Genomic DNA, 24,513 nt, shown 5'->3' on the forward strand with positions numbered 1-24,513 from the left:
GATTCCTTTAAAACAAATCATTCCTTTGTTCAAGAGCAGCAAATGTCCATTAATGAGTTCAGGGCCTGCAGTCCACCTGGAGAAGGCATCAATAAAATGTGTGCCTTGATAATAGTTTCTCCATTGCAAGGGAATTTAATGGAAAAGGAAAGGGTCCACCCTGAAGTTTAAAGACAGACCTAGTCATCAGACATTTTTTTCCTCTCATATTTATTTGAGAGCAGAACTTGGAGACTGTTATATACAAAAATATAACAGCAGTAGGATTCTACTGAGTTAGAAAAAGACTGAAAATAAACAAAGCATCTTTCGTTAAAATGGGACACTTGTAGTGGGCAGCCGAATTTAATCAGTTACATTTAATTTACATTTTTATTGATCCTTCCCACTGAAATATTGCTCTGAAAGGCCAGTTACACTAAACTGCTTATTCAGAAAAATTCCAGTTATTTCCTACTACACTGTCGTGAAAATTAGGTTTTTGGCCGTGCAGAGGGATGGCATGTTGGCTTCTGCCCAAGAAAGGCACTAAAATCATGGCTGGGATTAGGAAAAAGCAGGAAGGAAGGGCAGGAAGAAAATCATTGGGTACAATTCATAGACTTTAAAAACAGAATGTCTGGGGGAGAGAGGGAGGCAGGCAGCAACTTTGTCCCATTGAAGTAAGAAAAGCCTTTTTGTTGTTTCTGTGTCAGGATTTCATCCTTTATCTGTGGTCTTATTGTTTCATGCTGCTTCCAGCACCCACAAGGGTCATCCCATCATCTGGGCAATGCTGGCGTATTTTAAGCATGTCTGTATTTGTTCATTAATTGGTATTCCTCTTTTCCTGGGTGGGGATGTAGCACACTAGCACGTTGGTGGGTCTCCTGACTCATGTGAGGACTGTGTTTCCCAGTCCTGCGTGGGGCCAGGCAGGAGAGAGACTTGTTGAGGATCCATGGTGATGCCACCAAGTCCTGCATAGGCAGGTGGACACACCCACCCTGGCCAATGAAGGGCATCCCTGTAATCACATGAATAGGTTTGCAAGGGTCAGCACAGCATCAGCTTCATGCAGCTGAAAATCTCAAACCAGAACTCAAAAGGGCTGGAACCACTGTCCATGCCAGTCTCCTTGGTTTTGGCAAGGGTGGCTTTGGTCAAGTGGGAAGCCGTGGCTCAGGAATGGGGTTATGTGTCCTTCACCTCTCTGCCTGAGCTTTGACCCTGCTTGTGATGAATAGGGAGGGCTCCCCCTCAGCAGTTCACTCCACTCACAGATGAGAATGTTGTAAGAGAGCAGCAGTAGTGGAGACAACAAAATCTATTTCGAAAATCGGGTCACTCTCATGGTCTGATAAGTTAAGGCAGCAGTACCATAGAAGAGCAGAAAGATGTAACATGCTAAATTAGATTTCACTTTGGTTTTAATTGTACAAGCTTAACATACTCCTCTTTATCCACACTAACGTGAACAACTTCAGAGCAAAGTTGTAGATAGGTATAGGAGAGGCTGGGTGTGAGAGCTGGTATGTTTTCATCTTTCCGTTTCTGACTGTGGGCTTTTCATGTGTTTCATTTCTATTGCTGAAAATATTTTTCCTAGTACTCATGAAATCACAGTTAAGCGTTTTCTCTTAGTTTTGTTTCTCACTGTACCTTTGTTTTACTTTTCAGCCTCAACAAGTGGTTCAAAAGAAGCCTGCTCAGGTAAGAAAAACTAATTTAAATTATTTAGACTACTTTAAGTTAAATAATATTTCAACTGGCCTCTTTTACGGTAAAGAAAGGAGGGAGATGCATCAATCATATGAGCTGGGGGACAGCTGCTGGCTTGCTGGGCACAACCACCAGAACAAATCATATGGTGGCCCTGGAAAGAGAGGAGGAAGCAGGGAACAGTGCCTGCTCAGAATTGTCCTCCTGCATTGATCACCTTGCAGTGATAATGCAGACACACATGCACACTTCTGTGGTGTGAGTCCAGCATGCAATAAATATCTCTCTGCGGGATAGATGGGAACTGCATTACAGCAAGAAGGTGCATATGCATGAAACCCATCTCTCTGCTTTTCTTAGTGTTGTGTATAGGCAAAGCCTTATAAAATAAGGGCCTTTGTGAAATCATGGCTCAGGCCTGCTACTTAGGCTAAGTAGAAGGGAACTATGGGAGAGTGACTCAGCTGGAATAGGGGTAGAGAGATGTGAGAGATGTGAGAGACATGAGAAACATGCAGGGTGATGGCCAAGTGTCCACATCGTGGTGTATGGTGGTTGGTGGCCTTGGGCTTTTTGTGCCTTAAAACTGTGCAAACTGGTAACCCGTTAACTGCTTAAAAAGGCCTTGGTTTTGCAATAAAGCAGCTTTCCTTTGCACTGCCTGGGGACTCTGCATTGCTCTGCATCATCACACTAAAGGATTCTGTAAATCCACAAAATATAATAGGCTGAACTTGGTAACCAGATTGGATCCGCCGTCATAAAGACTAGCACATTGGAACTTTTTGGGTTGGGTAGTATAATTCTTTTTTAACACTTTGAAAAAATGCAAGCCACAAGGTGTCATGAAACCAATCAAACACTGCAGTTAAAATCAACATAATTTTCTTCTTCCAGCCTGCCCTGTGTTAAAAACCCCAAGAACCTAACTCTAACACTTTGTTATCTGTGCACCAACAGAGGAAAACCTCTGGGCATGGGAGCAAGTCCATGACTGCTTGGCAGAGTCCGTGGGCTGTGCTGCTGTACCTCCATGAACACGAATGATAACTTAGTCAAGAGCATAAACGGTCCATTGCTCTTCTAAAAAGAGGTCTGCTTTTAGAAAGGAATAATACTTCAATTTTTCCACCTTATGGTTCTAATACATTATTGTACAGTGTACATCATCATATGTACAGTGTACATCGTCAGTGTACATTGTCATGTGTACAGTGTACATATGTACAGTGTACATTGTCATAATATCAACTGAATTAGGAACTGTTGCATACCAAACAGAAAACATCCAGATACGAGTTGAAGGGGTAAAATGATGTAACTCTCCAAAGCATGTGCAGGAATCAGATTTCTACAAAAGAAATCAATACAGTTGTAGCAATGATGAATCCATAGCACAGCTAATAATGTCTCTGAATGGTGGAGGTGACACACAGCATGAATGTAGCAGTACTTTCAAGTAAGGTTAAGTTTTGTGAGGAGAGGTGATGTCTTTTGTTTAGGCCAGCTTATGCTAAAAACTGCCTAAGTCCCCAGTGACTTACTGTCTATGATCTGACTGCACCACACAATTCAGAATGCACCAAGCTCTTCTAATAGAAGATATTTCCTCTCCATGTCTTGCTTATATCCTTCAAATGTTACTGCTACAATCAGGCTATTCCTACTACAACATGGTAGTAAACCTGCAGGTGGGCATAAAGCCAGCTCTCTCCTCTGTGGCACCTGAGTGACAGGGAGGCTAAGCCCTGCTGCAGAGAGGAGGCAAATCCAGGAGGCAGAGACTCCCGGGCAGCTGCTAATGTTGCCTTTTCCTCTGGCACGCATCAGAGCTCAGTCCCACTGAGGTCAGCAGGAAGAAGGGGTCTACAGCTGATGGCTGTAGCCTAGCCTAGCAGAAACCATTCCTGCCAAGGGCCTTGTGATGCTGCCAGGTTTCCAAGCTGCCCAGGCACTGACTCCTGCAAGTGCTTTGTTTGTGCAATAACCATGTGCAAGCCTGGATGCAAGAAAGGAAGAAAGATCTGGGATTGAAGCTGGGCTGGGATGTAGGAGGACAAAGAGGGGACCTGGACTCTGTTGTTTTGTAGCAGAACAAAGTAATGACAGATTTAATTGATGGCCAAATGATGTAGGCATTTGAACTGAAGCACTAGCATTCCCCATATGGATTTTCCTGACCGTTTGCTGAAGCAGTGATTCTGGTAGGGATGCTGAAGCGTGTGTCAACCAGCTGGATGCCACTGCTGCTACAGTGGTGCCTCAGCAGCATCTCTGTAGGCAGAGACAGAGAAAAGAAAGCCTTTTGACATTCCCATTAGTAGTGGAAGTGTTTGTGTAGAAAGTGAGGAGCCACAGAAGAATACATGAAAGGAGAGAGAAGTCTGTTTAGATCTCTCCAGTTACCACAACTGAGTAGTGAAAGAACACCTTAAATTATTTATATGCCATGCCTTTCCACAGACAACATTTCTGTTTTTAATCTTTAGACGAAGGGATGTTCAGTGAAATCACTGAACTTATCTTCAGCCCTTCCTGGTTTTAACAGGCCACGCTCTCACGCTTGCAGTACCACACCATTGCAGTTCTGCTGTTATGGGTGCATGGCAAGAACAAAAATTTATCACTGTGAGCAAGTGTCTTCCCGAGGCTGAAAGAAGGAGAGGTAAAACAATGTAATTCCTGGGATGATCAAGAACTTCATGCTGCTGGTTTTCACTCAGGTCTGGCTGCCTTTCTCTGATTTCTCTTCATAGTACCTAATTTCCCTTTAAAGTAGAGAGGTTCAAACTCTGAATTAACAACAAGAACATGAGCTCATGCAGGCTTTCTAATCTGAGCTGTCTAAGGAAATAGTGATAAATTATATAAACATGGGGACTACATGGAAGTTCATGGAGGATAATGTAAATCTTATACTACATTCAGAGGAATCTCTTCCTTTTCCATCTGTTTCCTTCAAAATATCCTCCCAGATGGCTTTACCATGTGGCAGTCTGGATTAAGTTACAAATGTGTACTTTCTTCATTGGTAGGGACTGTGAGAAGTTACAGTCAAGAACTGCTGGTTGATGGTGAGCCTTCCTTGGTAAAAGTGGCAGAAATTCCTGCTCACACTTGGTCCCTGAGTGGTCTCCTGTGCTTTGAATTTCATGTGTATTCTGAAAGATTTCTTATGAGTGTTAGTTTACATCACTCTTAGTCTTGTTCTTGTTGCTAGCAAGTATGTCTCTTGGGTTTGTGTCACTTTTACAAGTACAGAAGCAATAAGACCAGATAAAATTCTCATTTTGCAAATAACAGCTCTGTTCCTATTACTATTTTCCAGATTTTAAGCATCATGCAGGGCACTGCCATGCTCTAAATCTCTTCATGGGTATCAGTTGTCCAGTTTAGGGCCATACAGATGTTTATGTAAACTTCTGCAGTATCTTTAAACTTTGCCAGAGCTCTAAGGATTTACCATCACACAGAGAGTAAATAGCAGCAGTAAAACCCACTGGAAATCTACACACCCATGTCATTAATATGAAGCTTTGAATAAAGTGGTCTGTTCACATCTTTGTGATGATCACTGAGGCATACTCTCACACTTCCTTGGGGAAATTAAGAAAAGAGCCAGCATAACTGCGTGACATTGGTAAATTTAGCACTTTCACGTAGATATTTGCCTGAACCTCAAAATAAGACTCTTTGAAATCTGCTCTGTCTCTAAAGAATGTACAGCTGGATCTTACAGTCATGACATAGTAATATTTTTACTGAGGTGTGCAAATACACAGTCCAAACAGAAATTTCTTCCTTTCCTCATTTTAAGCAATTTGTAGCAGCTGTTGACTCAGCCATATGGGGAAGTTACACTCTAAAGTAATAGGAAGGAAATAGATGTTCTTAGGAAAACACAATGAAAATGATCAAAATTTTCTGGAAACAGGACATGTTTATTTTTTATCATAGAACAGCCCTTTGAAAATTTTATTATCTCTCTTAAAATCTCAAATCCTTGGAAATTCTTTATATCTGAGTCTGAAAGACAGCATACCACTCAGAAAGATGGTGTGTAGATCAGAATAAAAGTGAATCAGTCAGAAGAGTACACGTAGAACAGTGTACACAAGAAATTGTACAGAAAACGTACACCAAAAGAACAAGTAAAGCATACTTCCCTACCTAATGCTAAATGTAGTAGATGTTTTTAAAACAATGTCCAAAATAATCAAATCCAACAAGAATAAACATTAAAAAGTGTAGTCTTATTTTGTACAGGAAAGAAGATCTGGATTTCCTATATTTTTTCCTGCTACTCATTTCTCAGCGTAGTATCAATAAAGTTATGCATGTGAATCATTATATAGATATAGATATAGATATAGATACAGATACAGATATAGATATAGATATAGATTTATAGATATAGATATAGATTAGATATAGATATAGATATAGATATAGATGTATACACACACCTCAGAGTGCATCTATTGCATATGTCTACTCAGTGTAGGACACAGTAAATGCTAGAAGCATCACACAGGCTCTGCAGCCCAGGAGCTACACCTGTGGGTCACACATTCGTGTGCAGCCACAGAGTTGCAGACTGTGAGCCTGGGGCCCCTGGTGGTTGTGTGGCGGGGCCAACGTGCTGGCAGGCCCCGGCCAGTAGGGCCAGGGAGCACATACCTCATCACCTCTCTGTGCCCTGCAATAAAGCTGCACTTACACCAGCTTCAGGCCTTCTGTGTATCTGCTAGCCACCATATGTGAACTTATCCTTTTCCCGTCTGGGAAATGGCAGACAGAAATGTGGTAGGAATACTCCAGAAATCCACTTTCACAGGTTGAAAAGAAGCTTCCAATGTCACAGACAGGATGGCACCAAGCAGGTGCACATACACATCTGAGAGAGTGAATGCCATTATCCAAGGCCGCCCTGTGTCCTGTGAACCCAGGAATGCTGCAGTCTGAGCCTTGACTGTAGAAATACTGAATAATCTCTGCCCTGGAAGTTGACCTAGTGCCCTGGGGTCTCATTGCTCTTTCCACTGCATTCAGCAAGCTACCTTGTGTCTCATGGACTTTTTTTGTGTTTATTGATAAGGAGAGTCAGAAAGTTCCCAGGGGAACTCCCAAAAAGTCATATCCTGGAGAGGTAAAACTTTCTTTTCCAATAATGCGTGTAATTTTGTACTTTAGCACAGGATAAATGTGTGTGTGTTACATAGGCCGCTCTGGAAAATCCTCTAATGTACTGTAGGCTCTTGGTACCATGTGAACACATCCTGGGCAAACATGTATTGTGGCTTATGGGAAATAAGGAGAGTCTCTTTCTTCAGATGCTTTCTTCATGGATGCAGTAGATGGAATTTCGTGGAGGGTACTGGGCTTAACATCCTTACTTTCTTTCTCTTTTCAAGGCAAAATGGTGGAAACTGGTGTGGTTTCCAAATGAAGACATATTCAGTCTTCCCTTTTTTTTATAAGGGGTTTCTTGTGACAGGGAGACACTGAATAATTTGTCTGATAACTTAAAAAAATCCCAACAAAACAGCTGTTTTTTGAAGTAAAATAAGAAAAAGAATCTGGCAGAAAATATAGAAGTTGCAATTACTGCTTCAATGAACAGATGAAGTACTAACCTGGGCTAAAGAATGATGGCTAGAAAGAGAGGTCAGGTGTATCTGAAATAAAATATTTTCTTACTTACATGACATAACTTCTGAATAGAGTCTAAATAATGTAACTCAATGATGCTATGCCTGAATACCTGAATCAGTGTAAGACTAAGGTAGCTAAGGTTTTAAATATTTATGATTGTCATTTACTACATAGCTATGATAGAGGAACATTTTTGTGATGGCTACTTCCATAAATTTGTCTGTAAACAAATTAAGCAAATTGATTGGATTAAATCAATGGATTAAAAAACTCTTCAAGAACAGGAGTATGTTTAGTCATTCAGTCACTTTTAAAGACTCAAAAATTGGAAATACCTCAGCAGCAGTCCCATTTCCTATCCTAGCAAGCTCTCCAGGCTGCCAGGAGAGAAGTGTTCCTAGTGCTGCTCCCTAAACCTGAGACATGGTGCAGCTCAGGATTTGAAGGTCAAAGAGCCTGAGTGATCAAGCAGGAGAAGCATGATTTGATTTGGTTGAGTCCACAGATCTGTTAAATTCAGATATGTAATTCTGACAGTAGATGCTGACTGTGTTTTACATCCCCTTGCTTAATGCACCTGCGGTCCACAAGGCAGGCTAAGGTGCCTGTCACTGTGCCCCATGCAGTGCCTAAGGAACAGAGGTGCTCAGTCAGCACTGTGCCAGGACAGCACAGCTCCCTTTGAAACCACTATTTCTGAGAGCTGTGCTGTGTAAATTCCATTTTGGGCAAGTGTCACAGTGCCTTGATTCCCCTTCCACTAAAACTGAGGTGCTTATGCTCCCTTCTTGCATAAGGGAGTGATCAACGTGCATGCATTTATAATCTGATGTGACAGAAAAGGAATCAGATTTAGCAGGATATTTTTTTTTCTTCCTGACTTGTGAGGGACTATCTCAGGGACCTGATCCTAAAAGCAGGGATGTAAAACTTCAGGGACTACAGCTGTTGAGCCACTCCTTGCATAGCAGAGGGAGTGGGTGTTGCAGTTGGTAGTAGAAGGCCAGAGTATGCAGGGATGAGCTAAAAGATTTCCCTTAAGCCAGCAACACTCCTCTTCAGCCTCTCCCTATCTATTCCCTCCCCACTCCTTGCTTGTGGAAGAAGCCTGAGGTGGTCAGGCAATATCTGTGGGCAGAGTGGCTGTGTGTTTGACCCCACAGCTGTGGCCACAAAAGGGGTTGAGGGAGGAACTCCTTCCAGTTCTGAACTTGGCTCTGATTTGACACAAACTGAAGTCTCACTAATAGTAGCCAGAAGAGAAGGGCTTGTGGTGTGTACTTGGGAAACACTGTTGAGGAGCATAGCTGAGCAGTGTTTAAAAAAGTGTCAGTCAGGAGTAAATTAAACAGTGCTACTTTTGCATACACATGCTACATATTGTGGCTGAGATTTTCAAGAGTCGCAAGAGTCAGTGCTGCTAAAACTTGGGTATCTGACTTCATACAAGACATGCGAGACATAGAGCATTCTCAGCAGCACATGGCTACTCCCAGAAAATAAGGATTATTTTAAGATATTTCCTGTCTGATACTCAGAAAGCTGAAACTACCAGCATGATCACTCTGTGGACTTACAGTAATAAAAATAATCAAAATGCTAATTAGCAAAGATGTGGAGCAGAAGGCTACACAGGAGGAAAGTACTCTTTAGTGAGAGCTTGGTTCCTGAGCTTCTCATCAAGGGCTCTGCATTTTCAATGGTCTGCATTGTTGTTGCTCCTCCACATCCAGGTGAAGCCACTGAAAGATGCTCTATTCCCTGACTTAAATATTACTACAGATACTTCAGGGTTGTATCCTTGCTCATTTGCTGCACTGAATAACATGGGAAACAGACCTATGTAACCATTCTTGGAAATTGCTCTATCTTTGCTGTTCCAATTCAGCATATAAATTCTGCTGCAAATTTTATTTTAAAGATTATGTATGGTGTGATGCATATGTAATAAGGTAAGCGCAAATAGAATCAAAGTTAAGGTCAATGAAAATACAGTTTTTCTCTGTTAAATAATATGCTCAGATAGATAGTTACAGTCTTCACCCATCAGCACTAATAAAGTTTGGCTAGGAAAAAGAGCCGTATACTCAGTCCTTATTACCATATTTAAACATGTTATGGAAAGAAGCAATAAGAAGACCGTATTTTTTTTTCTGGATAAATACCAGGGTAACCTAGTATTTTGTGAATTTAGTTCCTTGAAATCAATGCTGCCATGCTACCCCTGGGTGACATCTGGCCTCCCTGGGCAGTCCCTCAGCTTGTGACACCTGTGCCAGACATTAAGGCTAGGATGGACAGGCTGAGCCTATGAGCTTGCCTCCTCCCTTGCAGTTCAGAGAGGACAACTCAGGTGAAGGATTCATAATCAGTGTGAAACAATTGTGATAGACACTTTAAAACCATTTTTCCTGGTGGAGCTTCTATTCTATAAAATTTCTATTGATGCTCTCACTGTACTGTTCCTTAGTGCTGAGATGGAGTGAAGCAGCACAGACGACAAACAGTCCATGACAGGCTAGGTGCAGTCTGGGGGCACATTCAGAGCTCATGGTCATTGATTGCTCCTTGGATATTGTAGGCATGTGACTGCTGTGACAGTGGACAGTAAGAAGTATAGGAGTATCACAACCTCATGTTAGACCATGCAGTGAGAATTATGGTCCTAGGTACTTCATGTTGAACGCTACAGAAGTATGTAGGTGGTTTTCAGACATCAACACTTTGCCAAACAGTGCATGAAGGATCTAAATCTTTGCACAGTCTAGTGTTTGTGAGCATCTTGAGCTCATCCTTACAGAACCTAAACAAATACATTTTCCTTTCTCAAACTGAGGAAGGAAAAAGCCCTTAAAAACCCCTGCCTGACTGTTGGGCATTGTAGCAGTCAGCAGTCACATCACCATAGCAAACTGTCTCTCTTTTCATTGGGATCCCAATACAAGAAATTTTAAATTTTTTATGAAGTCTGCTCCAGCAGATGGTGAGCATCAGTGTGATGGAGTTCTGCTGTTGATCCCACTGTAAAGCATTTCTGGAAATTCCAGAATGTTTTCAGAAAACATTGACTGAAATCTCTCTTTAGAAATGGCTAATGATTATATTAGAGAGGGATATAATATTGCCAGTGTAGTTTTTGCTTTTCTTCTGCTCTGTCAATGTAGTCACATTATTCAGGGCTGACCTCTGATCTCAGGTTTGAAGAGTTACTTGCCACACAACAACCATGGGAAAACAGAAGGAGAGAAATAAATGAATCACCCACATTCTGCTTGAATTCAGATCTCAGATTTCCCACATCCTGGTATTTAATTTCTCACAGAGTTACCAATGGTTGATCTCACGGCAGGATTAGGGGGAAGAAAAATGAGAGCTCCATTGAAACCAGACTTGAGTCTGGAAAGAAAGAACATGTGAGCTCTAGGACCCCGGAGATATCAGATTCAGGGTAGTGAATGGCTTCTACCCCCTCCCCTTCCCTGATTCTCGGGCTTATTTTGAAGCAAATTCTGGAAACTGGATTCAGAACAGCAAAGACACAGTTACAGTAAGTTGGGGGGCTCACACATCGCTTCAATAGTCTCCTGAGAACTGTGTTATATAGTGAGGCATTAACTGTAATTTATGTTGGTATTTTTTTATGGTTGCGCAGGAGAATAGATTAACATTGAAGTATAAATGGCAGTAAATCTGTCTCAGTTGTAAAATAAACATGTTTTGAACATACATTTCCACCAGGATACCTTCTCTGATTTGATTATAGAATGTATATGTGTTCAATTGGAAAAGAAATTCCCACAAAAGATTCTATAATCAAAAGGAAATTATCAGTATCTACTAAATTTGAGACCCTCAGTCACTTTGAATCAGGTTATCTTGCTTTGAGAAATAAAGACCTTTGTCCTGTGGATCGCTGCATAGACTGATCTAGAAAAGCTGTGTCGTTGCCCTGTGCTGAGGAGGCCAAACTTTCTCACACTTTCCACCAGATTCAGAGTGTGAGATATTCAAGAAGTTGAAAAAACCTTTAAATGCATCACTCTAAATCCTTTAGGAATTGAACATATTAAGATGACAAGAAGAGTTTGTCATTAAACTATAACTACCCTTTTTGGATTACCTGGTATTTGTAGATTTATTGGCAAGGTGGCTTAAATTAGGGATATATTTTTAGCCTGCAGCATTACATAATAAAATAGCAGCTGAATTCTTGCAGTAAAAAAGGGAAGGGATGGGGGAAGTTTATTAAAACCAACATGAACGTCTCTGATTTTGCTTTTTCGTCTGCACGAAGAGGTGCTCCATGGTTACACAATCAGTAAAGTTTGCAAGAGAAGCATTTCCATTGCCCCATTGTGCTCAGGAGCTGTCGCCTGCCTTTCACTGCAGACCTGCTGTTTAGTCTGAAACTGAAAATTAAACCCAGAACCTCAGCTCTCTAAGTTAAATACTCTGCATTGCTGGAAGCACGCAGCCTTGCCAGTGTCTGTGTGGCAAAATCCATGATCAAAATCTTCAGACATTTTTGAAGCATTTTACAACTCTGTTAAGCTTTAATGTTTTTGTTTTGATTTGGCTAGGGTTTTTTTGTTTTTTGGTTTTGTTTTTTGTTTTGGTGCATTGTAGTTGTTGTTGTTAAAAATCATGTTCTAAATTATACTAGAAAGTCTCATATGAACTGTGCTGAACCAGCTCAGGGAACCTGGCTCGCTATCTTTAAGAAATATGTTTCTCATTTTGGAGGGCCATTCTGAGAATGGCCAGGGGAAGGTAGAGCCCTGTATGCTAAACTCACTCGTTCAGAAACAAAAAAGCAAGGGATGAGAAAAGCCAGGGGAGACGTGGAGAGCGAGGATGGCGGCGGCCGAGCCCATGCGCCCTGCGCGGCCGAGGCTGCACGGGCAGCGTGGCAAGGGCCGCTCAGCCCCGGGGCTGGCGCTCGTAAAAGTGTCACCAGTGCACTTCCACTGTGAAAGGCGCTTTTATCTCCCCTTCCCACAGCCCCTTTCCAGAGGGTACGTGGGGCTGGGCCCGGCGGCTGCTGCTTGGCCTCCCCGCATGGCTGGACCCTAATGAGGTGTGTGCGGCTCTTGGCTGCAAGTTTTCAATCTCTTTCTTGTTACTTCAAAGCTGCTGCTCCGAGGTTCAGACAAGTTTGATCACTTGGCAAAATCTCTCAGCTGGGATTCAAAAGGGAAGATGCTTTATTTTATTATTTATCACTGTAGATATATAGCTCTCCCCAAACTACTCTTGCCAGTGGCTTCGTGGTCAGAGCCGCAATGTTTTTTTAAGTGATAAAGGATTGAAGGTGAACAACTTTTGGCAGTTGCTTCCTGTCTGTAACAAGTGGTCGTTTTTAGGGGGAGAAAAAAAAGAGATAGAAATATAACAGGCCTTACTTTATTTTCTTCTTCATGGTTTATATTTGGTGGGGGGGGGGGGGGGGGAGGGAGGAGCAAAAGGTAAATTATGTGGGTTTGACCTCCATTTCAAAGCCTCTCAAAGTAGTGTTTCCCTACCCCATTCTGGGAGACCGTTGCTGTAATCCTTCCTCTGCCTCTCAGCATAAAATATGCAGAGAAACTGGTGCTGTATCAAGTATTTCAAGGCAGATTCACTCAGGTTTACCTCTGTGGGCTCCAGTAGCCTTTTGGGCTTTTCCATCTCCAGTGCCACAAGAAAGTAGAGCTAACACAGTCACCCACAGCATTTCAGTGAACTAGGCAAGTCTAAGAATTTTTAAGGTTGGCATCCATCTTCTTTCAACTAATTATGGACACAAATATTAGTGATTAGAGACTATTATTACAGCCTCTGCTTGCCTTATGCTCCAGTCTGGATTTTGGCTGTGAATGCAGAGCAGTTTACCATTCCTCCAGTTTACAGCATCCACAAGAGGTTTGTAAGAGCAGCTTCTCAAAGTTGGGGTCAGTCCAGCTCAGTTGTATATGTTTCTAACAGCACCGCTGCCTTCTTTTTTTTAATATTTTATTTCCTTCCCACCAGAAATGTTTATATATTGTAGGGTTGAAGCTCTCCAAGACAAAATACATCTCTGTCAGTGTTGCATAGCACCTGCAATTGCTTCAAGCACCATTTTCACTTTAGGTTTGTGCTTTGCAGACTTTAAATGGTGTTTCCTGTAAAATTCTTCTGACTAGTACTGAGATTTTGCTGAAAATTTTCAGTCTCCTTTTAATCACATGGGGAACAGATTTTTTCAAAGTGTTTTGACCTGCTTAGGTCAAAAAGGCACTTGCTGTAGTCAGATGCCAAAACGCGTTTAAGAAATCTGGCCTGACGTAACTTAGACAGCTGAGTCTCAATTTCAAAAGGCTTCAGCCACACAGGCTTTGGCACTGAGTGACTTGCTGCCTTGCAGGAACCTCATTGCTGAGTTAATTTCAGGGCTGCTTTATAATCCATAGCAAAGTTGGCCACCTAAATCTGAGGTCCATTCAAGATCATCTGTAAGAGAAATTGAGAGGCAGAACCTATGGCAGGTACATTTAGGTTTTAACTAAATGTCAGTCAGACTAATTCCTGTTTCTGGAAGTTCTCAGTGTGAGCCCTCCTGGATTTAAAACTCTTGTGTCAGATAAGCCCTTTCTCTCAAAGTAACCAGAGAGATTCCTTATCACTCACTCCATTATATCAAACAGTTGTCCTAGTGGGAGATAAGCTAGGAGATGGAGAAATGTTTTTTATTTCCCCCTTAATCTAACAGGAAGAATAGACTTGAATCTATATTTTAAGTAAGCTGTTCTAACTTAAAGAGGAATGTCCTTTCCTGTCCTGTCCTATGGGAATCCTCCTAAGCAATGTCTTGGTCCCCTCCAGTTATCTAAACTTGTTGCTTAAGGACCAAAACTTGGCCAGGGCTGGCAAGATACTTCCTCCAGCAGAGGAAGAGGATCTGTAGTAGTGGTTTCTGTGTGTGTTAGGATGGTTAACTCTCTCTGACCTCTACCAGCTGAGTCCCAGCACAGCCCCAGCAACTTCACTCAGCTGCCTCAGCTAGTTCACTTCCTCCAACAGCTGGGGATGTGTATTATCCAGAAATCCCCATGAGCAGCCTTTTTGCTAGTCAAACACTGCTATTCCAGCCTTAAAAGGAGAGGACGCACTTAATTTGCTTACTAACTATGCTGCTAAAAAACCACAGGCTGGTGACCTGCAGGAGAGAGTCAGGTTTTGGCTTTATTTTCTCTACTCCATTTTTGTCTTTCACAGAATAACTGATTTTTTATATAAAAGTGGACTGATTTTAACAGAAGAAAGATTCTTCTTCCATGCACAAAAGTTTATGGGAGAGCCATCTTCCTAGAAGGTAGAAAACCCAAAACCCATCTTGAATATCTACTCCAAATCAGAGAGCATGGGGATTTCAAAACAAGTCCATGTGTGAATTTCCAATACAGTGCTATTGCGTACATGTATGCAATTTTATTAAAATTAAAAGGCCTTATTTTTGCTATTTATTATTCATTGCCTTCCCGAGTGTGAAAACTTTGAGGAAATCACTAAGTCAAATCAATCTTTAGGATACCTTATAGCCCTTAGACTGCTCACAAGAGTATTGGGTAGCTCTGCACATGCCCACCAGCAAGCACTTGGGCATTAGGAAAGTTAAGCAGCAGCTCAGCAAGGCTGCTTGCTGGCATCTAAATATTGCTTGCCATCATGCTATGGCCAAATCTGTGCTCTTTTGAAGGGCAACATCTTTACATAACAAAGTGGGCTGTTAGAGGCTAGGTCAATAGGAACTTACACATTTAAAACAAGAATGTTGGTTTCTAGTCCCTGCATCTCAACCCCAAGCTGCATCTCTCTATTTGTCTCTTTCTTTATATTTAATGTCATTAAAGTACTGAAAGTTGTACTTCCTTGGAGGGGAACCTGCCTGCTTACAGCTCCCAGGGCTGTCCCATGACTTAGTCAATGATTGCAGAAACAGTGGTAGGAGAAGGCAGGGTGTCTCAGAACTGCTCTGTAGCCAGTTTTTGACTGTCCTGTTAGGCACCAAGCTAAAGAATTTTTGCTCCTTCTAGCATGCTAGCAGCTGCAGTGCACAGCAATTGCTTGCTTGTGGTCTGGTTGACTTATATGTGTTTAGAGACAGAGTTTCTGTACTGAAATAATTCCTTAAAATAATTTTTTAATCCAGCAGTTGGAAGGGTTGTATGGCCTTTTCTGTATATGGTCATGGTGATCTGTTCTGCACTCATAAAGCCTTTCACTGTGACATGTGAAGTATACCTGCAACACTTTGAGTTCTGAATCCAGCTTCTGGAGTTAAACTTTGCCTTACTGCTGAGTGACACCTGTCACTGAACTCGTTAGTGTGCTTTGCAGAGAGTGCAGAGCTCGACGCAGCAGATCCCACCCTAAGCTTCACACAGAGCAAACCTGCACTGAGTGTCTGTTAGTGCTGTAAGAATTTCTAAAGCAGTTTGGTGCTTTGGCTGTGGAGCAGTAGGGATGGGACTGTCTCAGCTGGGCACAGTCGGAGCCCTGGCCTCTGCTCTAGAAGCCATCTATTCCTATCCCTGTATTTCAGGGACTCCTCTGAAAATATTAGCTTGCATGCCAGGGAATTTCAGACATGTTAACAGCAGACAATGGTCCACAGTTTGCAAGTTGCTCTTGTCAGCAGTTCTTTTTGACATATCTATTCAAGCATACCCTCTTGGGCTTAGAAAGCAGCCAGCAAAATCTGTGCCAATAGCTAATACTTCATTATAAAATAAAAGCTGTAGCAAATTCAGAGGCTCCATATGCAGCATTACCGTGATCCTGCAGTTCTTTTCAAAATGGGTTTTAGTTTTTTAATCTGCAGGTCAGAAATTCATGAGCAGAAGGTGAAAAAAGTGAATTGCCAGTGAGTTTCATGGGGCCAAGACTTTGAAGTTTTGTCCAGGGTATTAGAACAGAACAAACATTTTTACAAAAATGCCACAGTTACCTTGCTACAGGTGGGGAAATGCTCCTCCCAACAATTATTTCATCATCAGGTTTTGCTTTTATCAGTTTGTGGGTGTCCACCAAAAAAAAAATCGCAGAGGACATACATTGACCAAACTAAGTATGACTGTTCCTCAGGCCACTAGGATGCTACTGGCTGCTTGAAATTTCAGGAAAAAATAGCCTGCACCAGCCAAATCTGGGTCACCAAATAGAGGTCTTGGGCAGCAGGTAGAGTTACATTTCACCTGCACAGGGAGTCGTGGGAAAGAAGTCTCTTGGGATCAGGGGTGACTTTGATCTGAAAAGACGTTGACATTTCAATACAATCGTTTGTGGCACATCTCCATTCTGGATGGTCCCACCTCTGAGGTTTAGCAATGAATAACAGAATTATAGAATCATTTGTGTTGGAAGGGAGCTCTGGAGATCATCCAGTCCAAACCCCCTTCCAAGGCAGGGTAACCTAGAGCAGGTGACACAGGAACATGTCCAGATTGGGTTTGAAAGTCTCCAGAGAGGGAGACCCCATGACCTCCCTGGGCAGCCTGTTCCAGTGCTCTGCTGCCCTCAGTGTGATGAAGTTTTTTTCTCATGTTGAGGTGGAACTTACTGTGGTTTAGTTTATGGCCATTCCTCTGAGTCCTGTTGCTGGGCACCACTGAAAATAGTCTGGTACCAGTTTGTTTTTCCACAGTGCTGAGACTTCCAAAGGAGACATTCAACTTCATAGTTCTGGAGAGGGTTCATGGGTCCACACATCTTGCCACAGTTGCTCTGTGCAGGTGTCCCAGGGGTTCACAGGGATCCACACAGAGAAGGAGGGCATGACACAGGAGACCAGCACCTTTCTGGCTTATCTTACCAGATGAGATATCCAGGGCATCGAAAACAGCACCAGGTGCTGTCTTCAGGCAACCAGATCCCACTAAGGTTTGTCATATTTCAAAATTCTGTGTTGGCGAGCCCAAATAAACATACTGGCTGCAGACAGCACTTCTAACTGAAACCTGCTGTCCTGCCTCCTGTTCCTTTTTTGTTACCTTCACCAGTTAAATCAGGGCTAACAACAGTGATCCCAGTCCACTGCAGAGTAGCCCTTCTGAAGGCAGATACCTGCTGTGAGTCATTGCAAAGTTTGTCCTTTCTCTCCTGTGGGAGGCCAGCCTCAGTGAGAGAAGAGATGTGGCAGTGTCCACATCTGCCAGTGCCTTGCCAATGATGCCCCTCAGGAAAAGGCTCCTTTATGAGCTTTGGAGAAAGCCACCTTGCAGCTCTGTTTTGGGAGAGACACCAGCTCCCTATCACTCCCTGTCTGATGGGGCAGTTACAGCAACTAAGGGTGGATATGGCTGAGTGTGCTGCCTTTGTCATAAAACATCATGCTATGTCCAGGACAAACATATCCATTTGTGGGACCCATGAATGACCAAGTGTGCCAAGTGAAACTGCCTCTGCAGCTGGTCCCTGTGCCAATCAGCCCCTGCAGATACATGTATGGGGATGTACACATGGATGCATGGGAAGTCATCTGGGATATTGTCGTAGCAGCAGGAGTAAAGCCTGAGCTATGGATATGAATACTCACCCTGTTCTTCAACTATTTGTCCTATGCTCCCTGAGCTCTTCGCGACTGTGGCTTCCCTGTTGGCCAGATCCAGCCTGGTTTGAAGCTTTGACAGATTTCTCTTTGCAGTCTGCTGGCCCAACCTCTCACTAGTTTGCTGCAGCAGAAAACAAATAACCTGGGAAGCAGCCGTTCAAGGCAAAACTGGGTCGATGCACTTTTATGGTCAATTTACACCTGTCACCATTCTGCCTCCACAACTAAAGTGAATGCACCTAAGTGAGAACACCCTCAATTAAAGCTGCCGTGTAACCCAAAACTTTTGCTTCTTTGCTGAGTGCATCCTGTGATGGTGTTGCTGAATTTATGTTCTGCGTGACTATCACACTTTGAGTGACTTGGATTTCTAATGTCTGCTCTAATGACCATGCTTTCCTTCTTAATTTGTTCCCTTCTCTTCAAATTTATTGGAAGCACATCTGGACTTAGAAAGCATTTAATTCCAGCCCCAGTTCCTCCTTCAACTTCTGACTCGGGGACTATGACAGATGGCTGTGCCATCGACCTTGGCAGGTTTGTGAGGGCTTGCAAGTGCCTGGAGGGTGCTTACTACTGGTAAGCATCCTTCCCCTGAGGTGTCCAGTGCCCTGACAGTGCCAGCACTTCAGTGAATCTCTGGCTGAAGTGACTCAGCACAGAGCCGGTTTTCAACTTCCAAAGGTTACACAGTTTCCAAAATGCCTGCTCCACCCTCCATCTTTTGGAAAGTGTGTGCGCAGGGGTGGCGGGTGCTGTAGAGGCGGAAGTTGGGTCGGAGATCCCAGCTGAACAACCTTCTGGTATTTGCAACCAGTTTATCACAAGTGCAAAAAGTCCCTCTCTGTTCCTGCAATATACATCTGTACTCTGTCCTTCAGAACCTCTACTCACTTCTTCCTTTAGGTGCCTCCCTTCATATATGTCTTATTTGTAGTATCCCTTTGTTTGAATTGTAAGCCTTCAGATCAGCAGTCATGTCTCCATCAGTGTCTTGACAAGAAGCTTACATGATAGGTTGGCTTAAAACACTCATCTGCAACAGAGGCATCGTAGGCTTTTGCAAGGAATGAACAATCTGATTCCTTTGAAAAGCTTTTCTTCATAAAAAAAGTATTTCCCAACAGTGATGTGATTTTGAAGTTTGTCAGTCTCAAATATTTTTTTAATAATTAGCTTATTATTTCCATATCGGGGGGGGTGGGGGGGTGTGTGTTAGCTCGATTTTTAGTTTCTCATCCTTCCCAATACTACAGGTACATATATTTGCACATACATGTGCAGGTGAGAGAAGCTTCCTTCATTACATGAACACATATAAGTGTATGAAGGAAGAGATTCTCATTTATTTTCTTGGTCACTGCAGCAAGGGTTACTAGGGGAAAAAATACTGTGAGATTCATAGTAAAAATCACTAGAGTGGACAACTTTTTAACTAAAAAGAGCTCTCTTGTGGCCACCCTGGCTGAGCTTTGATGTATGTCCTTTCACATACTTTGCCTCTCCCCCATCCTTCTTACTTTGTGATCGGAAGTCTACCTTCATGGAAAAATGATTTCATCAGGTTTCAGTAGTCTCCTGACAAGCCAAGCATAAAACAAAGAGAGCTGCCGCTCCGCACCCACACGTGTGCTGCCGTCTTCCAGGAAATGATAATCAGAGGCTGACCACAGCACTGTAAGAAATTAAACATGTGATCATCATCAAATACCAAAACACGTCTACCTGTATTATGTTAAGAGTACAGAACCCACAGTAGTAATTTTTTAACTGAAATACTTGGTTTGGAGGCAAAACTGGGGTTTGCCACAATCATTCTGAGTTCTGAATTACCAAGGCTCAAACCGACATATTTTGCTGTGTTTCTCCACATGCAGCCCACATTAGCCCTCTGGTAGGTGCCTGAAAATACCATTTTTCTTCTTCACTGAAATGTTGTAACAGTCCTGCTCTGCACAGAAGATAAGCAGGAAAAATGCATTATGCATTAATGGGATTTGATGGAGTGTGAGCTCAGTTTCCCCAGTGCCACCAGAGACAGAGTAAAATTTGCTTGATCATTTCATGAGTTGAGAATCATTTTTGTTCCAGTGCTGTGAATATAAACCAGCTACAAGTGGACAGTAGTTGTTGTGAGGAAAAAATTGTTCATCTGTATGATAGATCAGTGTCATCTGGAATATAAGAATTGAAAATTCAAGGTCAGAGGGCAGCTGGCACTTGATTTTGCTCTCTTTGCTCTATCCACGGCTTTGATCATGCTGCATCTTTCTTTGTGCCTGGTGCTCAAGAGAGTACCCCAGGGTCATGGCCTGTTTCCTTGTCAAGAGGTATAAACCTACTGGCCTAAATATCTGAGGCCCAAGCTTTAGCAGGGGTGGGGGCATGAAGGAAGGGGGGGGGTATTTCCTTCATGCTTTTCACTTTTCCCACATAACCCAAAGCAGACTAAACAAAACCAGTGTGAAATCTCATGGCTTGATGCTGCTATGGTTATATTTTTTAAGCTGTCATCCGTTCATTTATAGTTATGTTTATTCCCTGGATTTACAGCTTTCTTTTGGCCTTTTCTTGCAGGGAGGTGCAGGGGGAGGTCGAAGCCTTTTGAAAGGGGATTGCAGTAAGCAGTGGCCTATGATTAAAGCACTGTGTTTTTCCTTGATGCCGCTCCTCTGCAGCAGTGTCACACATGGTAGCATTTAGGAGCCCTTCACAGCTGAGGTGTTTCAAACACTAATGAATGGAAGTTTGGTCGTATAAGGCAGGCAAGCTTTAAGGCAAGCTTTGCTGAATGGTGTACTGTAGTGGCCTGGGAAAGGAAGGGAGTTATAAATTGTGTCAGTTAGCCACCCAGACAAAATGAAGCCATGTGGAAAATCAAATCTATTAAAGTATGAAGACTGTTATAAGCTGTTTTAAGCTGGTCATTCTTCAAAGGTCTCAGTTGGCTGAGGGGGTGAATTCCTCTTCTTCCTAGATCTTTTTCACGTGCTGTCTTAGGGGATGATGTTCAGTGTTTGATAAAAAACAGCTTTTCATTGACAGCCCCTTTTATTAGAAATGTTAGTTGCCCCCAGTTCACCACCCATGACCTGAAAGGTACTGAACATTTGTTTAAAAAAGCAGAATAAGAACATCACATTTGGGCAGGCTTGCTGAAGGCAAACATGAAGCAGCACTAGGGCCAGTGAGGAGGAGAAGGCTTCCCAGAGCAGCTGCTTAGGATTGGATATGTGCTAAAAATGCTTTCCATTTTCTTGCTGCCCATGTCTGCTGGCCATAAGAGGCCTCTGACAAAGCATGGCACAGAATGCTTTTTCTTGACATCTCCTGGAGTAGAAGAAAAACCTGGCAAGGCAAGGTGGGGAGATCAGAGAGCAGGGTACCTTCCCTTCCTCCCCAGGGTGGCTTCTTGGGACATCACAGGAACTGTAAAGGGCATTTTATTAGCTCAAGAGGTAATTGTCACCTGTGTGAGGGACAGCTGAACTGGCAGCCTAAGATGCCTGGTCACCACGGTATTTATCCTTCCTATTTGTGTTTTCTAGGAAGAGACTGAAGAAACGTCCTCACAAGAATCTGCAGAAGAAGACTAGGACATCACACCATGCAATTTCTACCTCATCAGCAGTTGGGTCTTTTGAAGGGAGAAGACACTGCCTTGACCACTTACTTTCTATTGCCACGGTCTTTCCACTTTTGCCTGGGGGGAAAAAAAAAATCACATAACCTTAAAAAGGATTTGACTAATCATCTTCTTTGTAATCCCTTCACAGTCCCAGGTCTAGTGAAAAACTGCTGTAACACAAAGGGGACACAGATTAACGATGCAACTTTTAATTACTGTTTTCTTTTTTCCTAACCTACTAATAGTTTGTTTGAGCTGCTAAGTAAGGGTGACTGGGTCAAGAAGAGCTCCAAATCAGGTTTATGTCATTCACTGCACTGCGTGTAAACAAGAAACTTTTAACATAGTCATTGTAATGGGCATTGAAATAGGAAAGGCTGGGTGTGTAACACTCATGCCTTGCAACACTTCCAGCAACCCACTCCCTACTTAGTGAACTCCCTGTTTTAGAACACCAAAGATAGGGGATAGATACTATTCTTTTTCTTTTGTAACCTTCTTGTAGACTTTTACTTGATTTTTTTTTTAAGACTTACTATTATTTTGGGAAAAAAAATGAAAACTGATTTTTCATTTCATTCAGCTGGTAATCAGAAGAAAGAAATCAACATGAAAAAGGTACTTTCATTTTGCAAAAGGGAAGAAAGACAAAGATACGTTGTATAGTTTTAGATACAAACATATCAGCACAAGCAGTAGTAAACCAAATGAACAGACCTTATCATCTGGATAATAGGGAGCCAAGGAGTTGGCTTTCTTAGAGCCAGGAGTTTTCCATGGAAATAAGAATGACTGACACCACTCTTAAGCCATTAATGAATAAGTCTTTATTGATAAAAGTCTTTAAAAACATACAGAAAGGTACCTAGAAATTAATCATAAATTTATCTGAAGAAAAATAATCCAGATTTTTGCTTAGTTTCTACTAATTCCACTTGCCCTGTACCAGTATTTTGAAAGAATTGAATCTTTCCTCATTACTCATCAGTCACAATGTAAGAATGAACACCATGTACCTCAGCTAAGCTCGTGCATTACATTAAGCAATGTATTTTGACATAGGATGGTTCACTGAGCACCTCTGTGCCAGTGACATTTCTCCATCTTTTCATTCAAAGCAGCACTTTTAGCACCAGATGCAATATTACCCCACTATTCAATACTACCTCTGATTTTTACAAATAACTCAACAGACTGATAAATACATGCTGCTATACACATTCAATGCAGGAAATTTTTACTGGGTAGATAATCATGAGTATCTGCATTTTCCCCTTATTTCTATTTCAACCTTTTTTGCAGTTAAGGAAGCAATGTCTTTTTTGTGTTTCAGCATGACTATGTGTTTTTCTTTCACTTGGTTTGTTTGATTTTTCTCCTTTTTTTTGTGTGGGTTTTTGGTTTTGGTTTTGTTTCGTTTTATTTTATGTACTTACTCTATTCTCTGCTAGACTTCTGTGTAATGTACTGTTAACTTGAATATATTTTTGTATTGAATTGCTGATAGGTTTGTGAGGATAATTTTCTTCAAGGACACTACATGACAGAAAAAATTTAGCTGTAAAGTTTAAATATTACTGTCCAAGTTTGTACCTCAAATGAATTGTTTAAAGAAATGGACTAATTGATTGACAAAGACCTACCTCCAGACTTTAAATGGAATGAACTTGTTACTTTCAGCATCAGTTTTGAGACGTTTGAAACAGTTAGGACTGCAACTAATCCCTAATTCAAAATTATTTTTGTAAAATAACTTGTGGAAAATGAACACATTTTAAATTACTTTCGTATTAAAAATATTAAAAAATGAACAAAAAAAACCTTCAAAGAAACTTGAAGCTTTGTAGGTGGGAAGCAACAAGCTCAGCTTTTGCATAATGCAATCACAAATATGTGTTTAAAAAAAAAAATTAGTAGATTGTAAGAAAATACTTGACAAGTATTTTCATGTATTTTACACAAATGTGATTTTGTAATATGTTTCAGCCAGATTTATTTTAAATGCTTCTTATGTAGAGGTTTTTTATTCTCTCCTCTCTCACTTTTGTTGTTCTTTCTCTCTCTCTCCCCCACCTCCAATTTCATTTTCTCTATTTCTGTTTTATTTCCCTTCTTCCTCTCTTTCCTAGTCAGTACTTTGTACCATTATATTAATAACTGGGCCAGGGGTAGTTTCTCAGGAAGGCGTCTGTTGGTATGGCTTTAGCGTGGAGCCAAGTGCAGTTGAGGATAACTGGCTTCCCCCAAGAGGCAGTGTCAAGGAACACGGACCTCCACGAAGCACCGCGCGGGGTTCAGTGGCTGGGAAAGAGCTGGTTGGAATATTGTAACTAGACATGATAATATCAAGTGAAAGACAAATAATCCTAGCTATAAGTAGCTCTAACAGGCCAAATCCAGTGTCACTTGAAGGCAGTAATAGGAATTTTGCTGACTTCAAAGGGCATCAAATCATGCCTTAGCAAGTCCCTTTTGGGGTCTGAGGGGTTTTGTTGCATTTTTTAAGCCACGGTATTCAGTGGATGACACAGAAATAATTGCTCTCTGTGTGTCACTCTTCAACCTCTAAGAGACTTACCACTCTGATGAACTGAATCTTACATTTTCTATATATTGTAGTACAATCAAAACACATTACTACCTCTTAGGGCCTACTATACCTCATTTTTTCAGACGGAAAAATTGCATGTGGCCATTGAGTCAGTGAGAACATCATAAAATTTTTTTATATATATAGTTTATTTTTGTGGGAGATAAATTTTATACGACTGTTCTTTGCTGTCATTGGTCACTGCTAACTATGACTGGACATGTAACTCTTCTACCATTTCTGCAAGAGAGGTGTGTTTGCAGGAAAAAAAATTGCTTCAAGATGTTGAACTACAATTTGCTTTTCCTTTTGAGTGTCTTCTAACTTTTTGCTTTGTTCTTCATGTAGAGTTGCTGTCTATGATTGTAC

The 24,513-nt window shown here is 41.8% G+C and overlaps 1 protein-coding gene across 1 annotated transcript in view; it reads left to right on the forward strand.

Moving 5' to 3' along the window:
* HMGA2 (high mobility group AT-hook 2) overlaps window positions 1-22,072 on the forward strand; it is a 107,817-nt gene extending 85,745 nt beyond the window's left edge. Inside the window, exons 4-5 of the mRNA XM_054276547.1 lie at window positions 1,660-1,692; window positions 21,475-22,072. Coding sequence (XP_054132522.1) covers window positions 1,660-1,692; window positions 21,475-21,522 — 81 coding nt within the window. The 3' untranslated portion in view covers window positions 21,523-22,072. The remainder of the gene's footprint in view (window positions 1-1,659; window positions 1,693-21,474) is intronic.
* The last annotated feature ends 2,441 nt before the right edge of the window (window positions 22,073-24,513 follow it).

This window comes from Melozone crissalis, unplaced genomic scaffold (genome assembly GCF_028551555.1).
Source record: "Melozone crissalis strain CALT ecotype California unplaced genomic scaffold, PUWL_Pcris_2 ptg000004l_1, whole genome shotgun sequence".
NCBI classification, from domain to species: domain Eukaryota; kingdom Metazoa; phylum Chordata; class Aves; order Passeriformes; family Passerellidae; genus Melozone; species Melozone crissalis.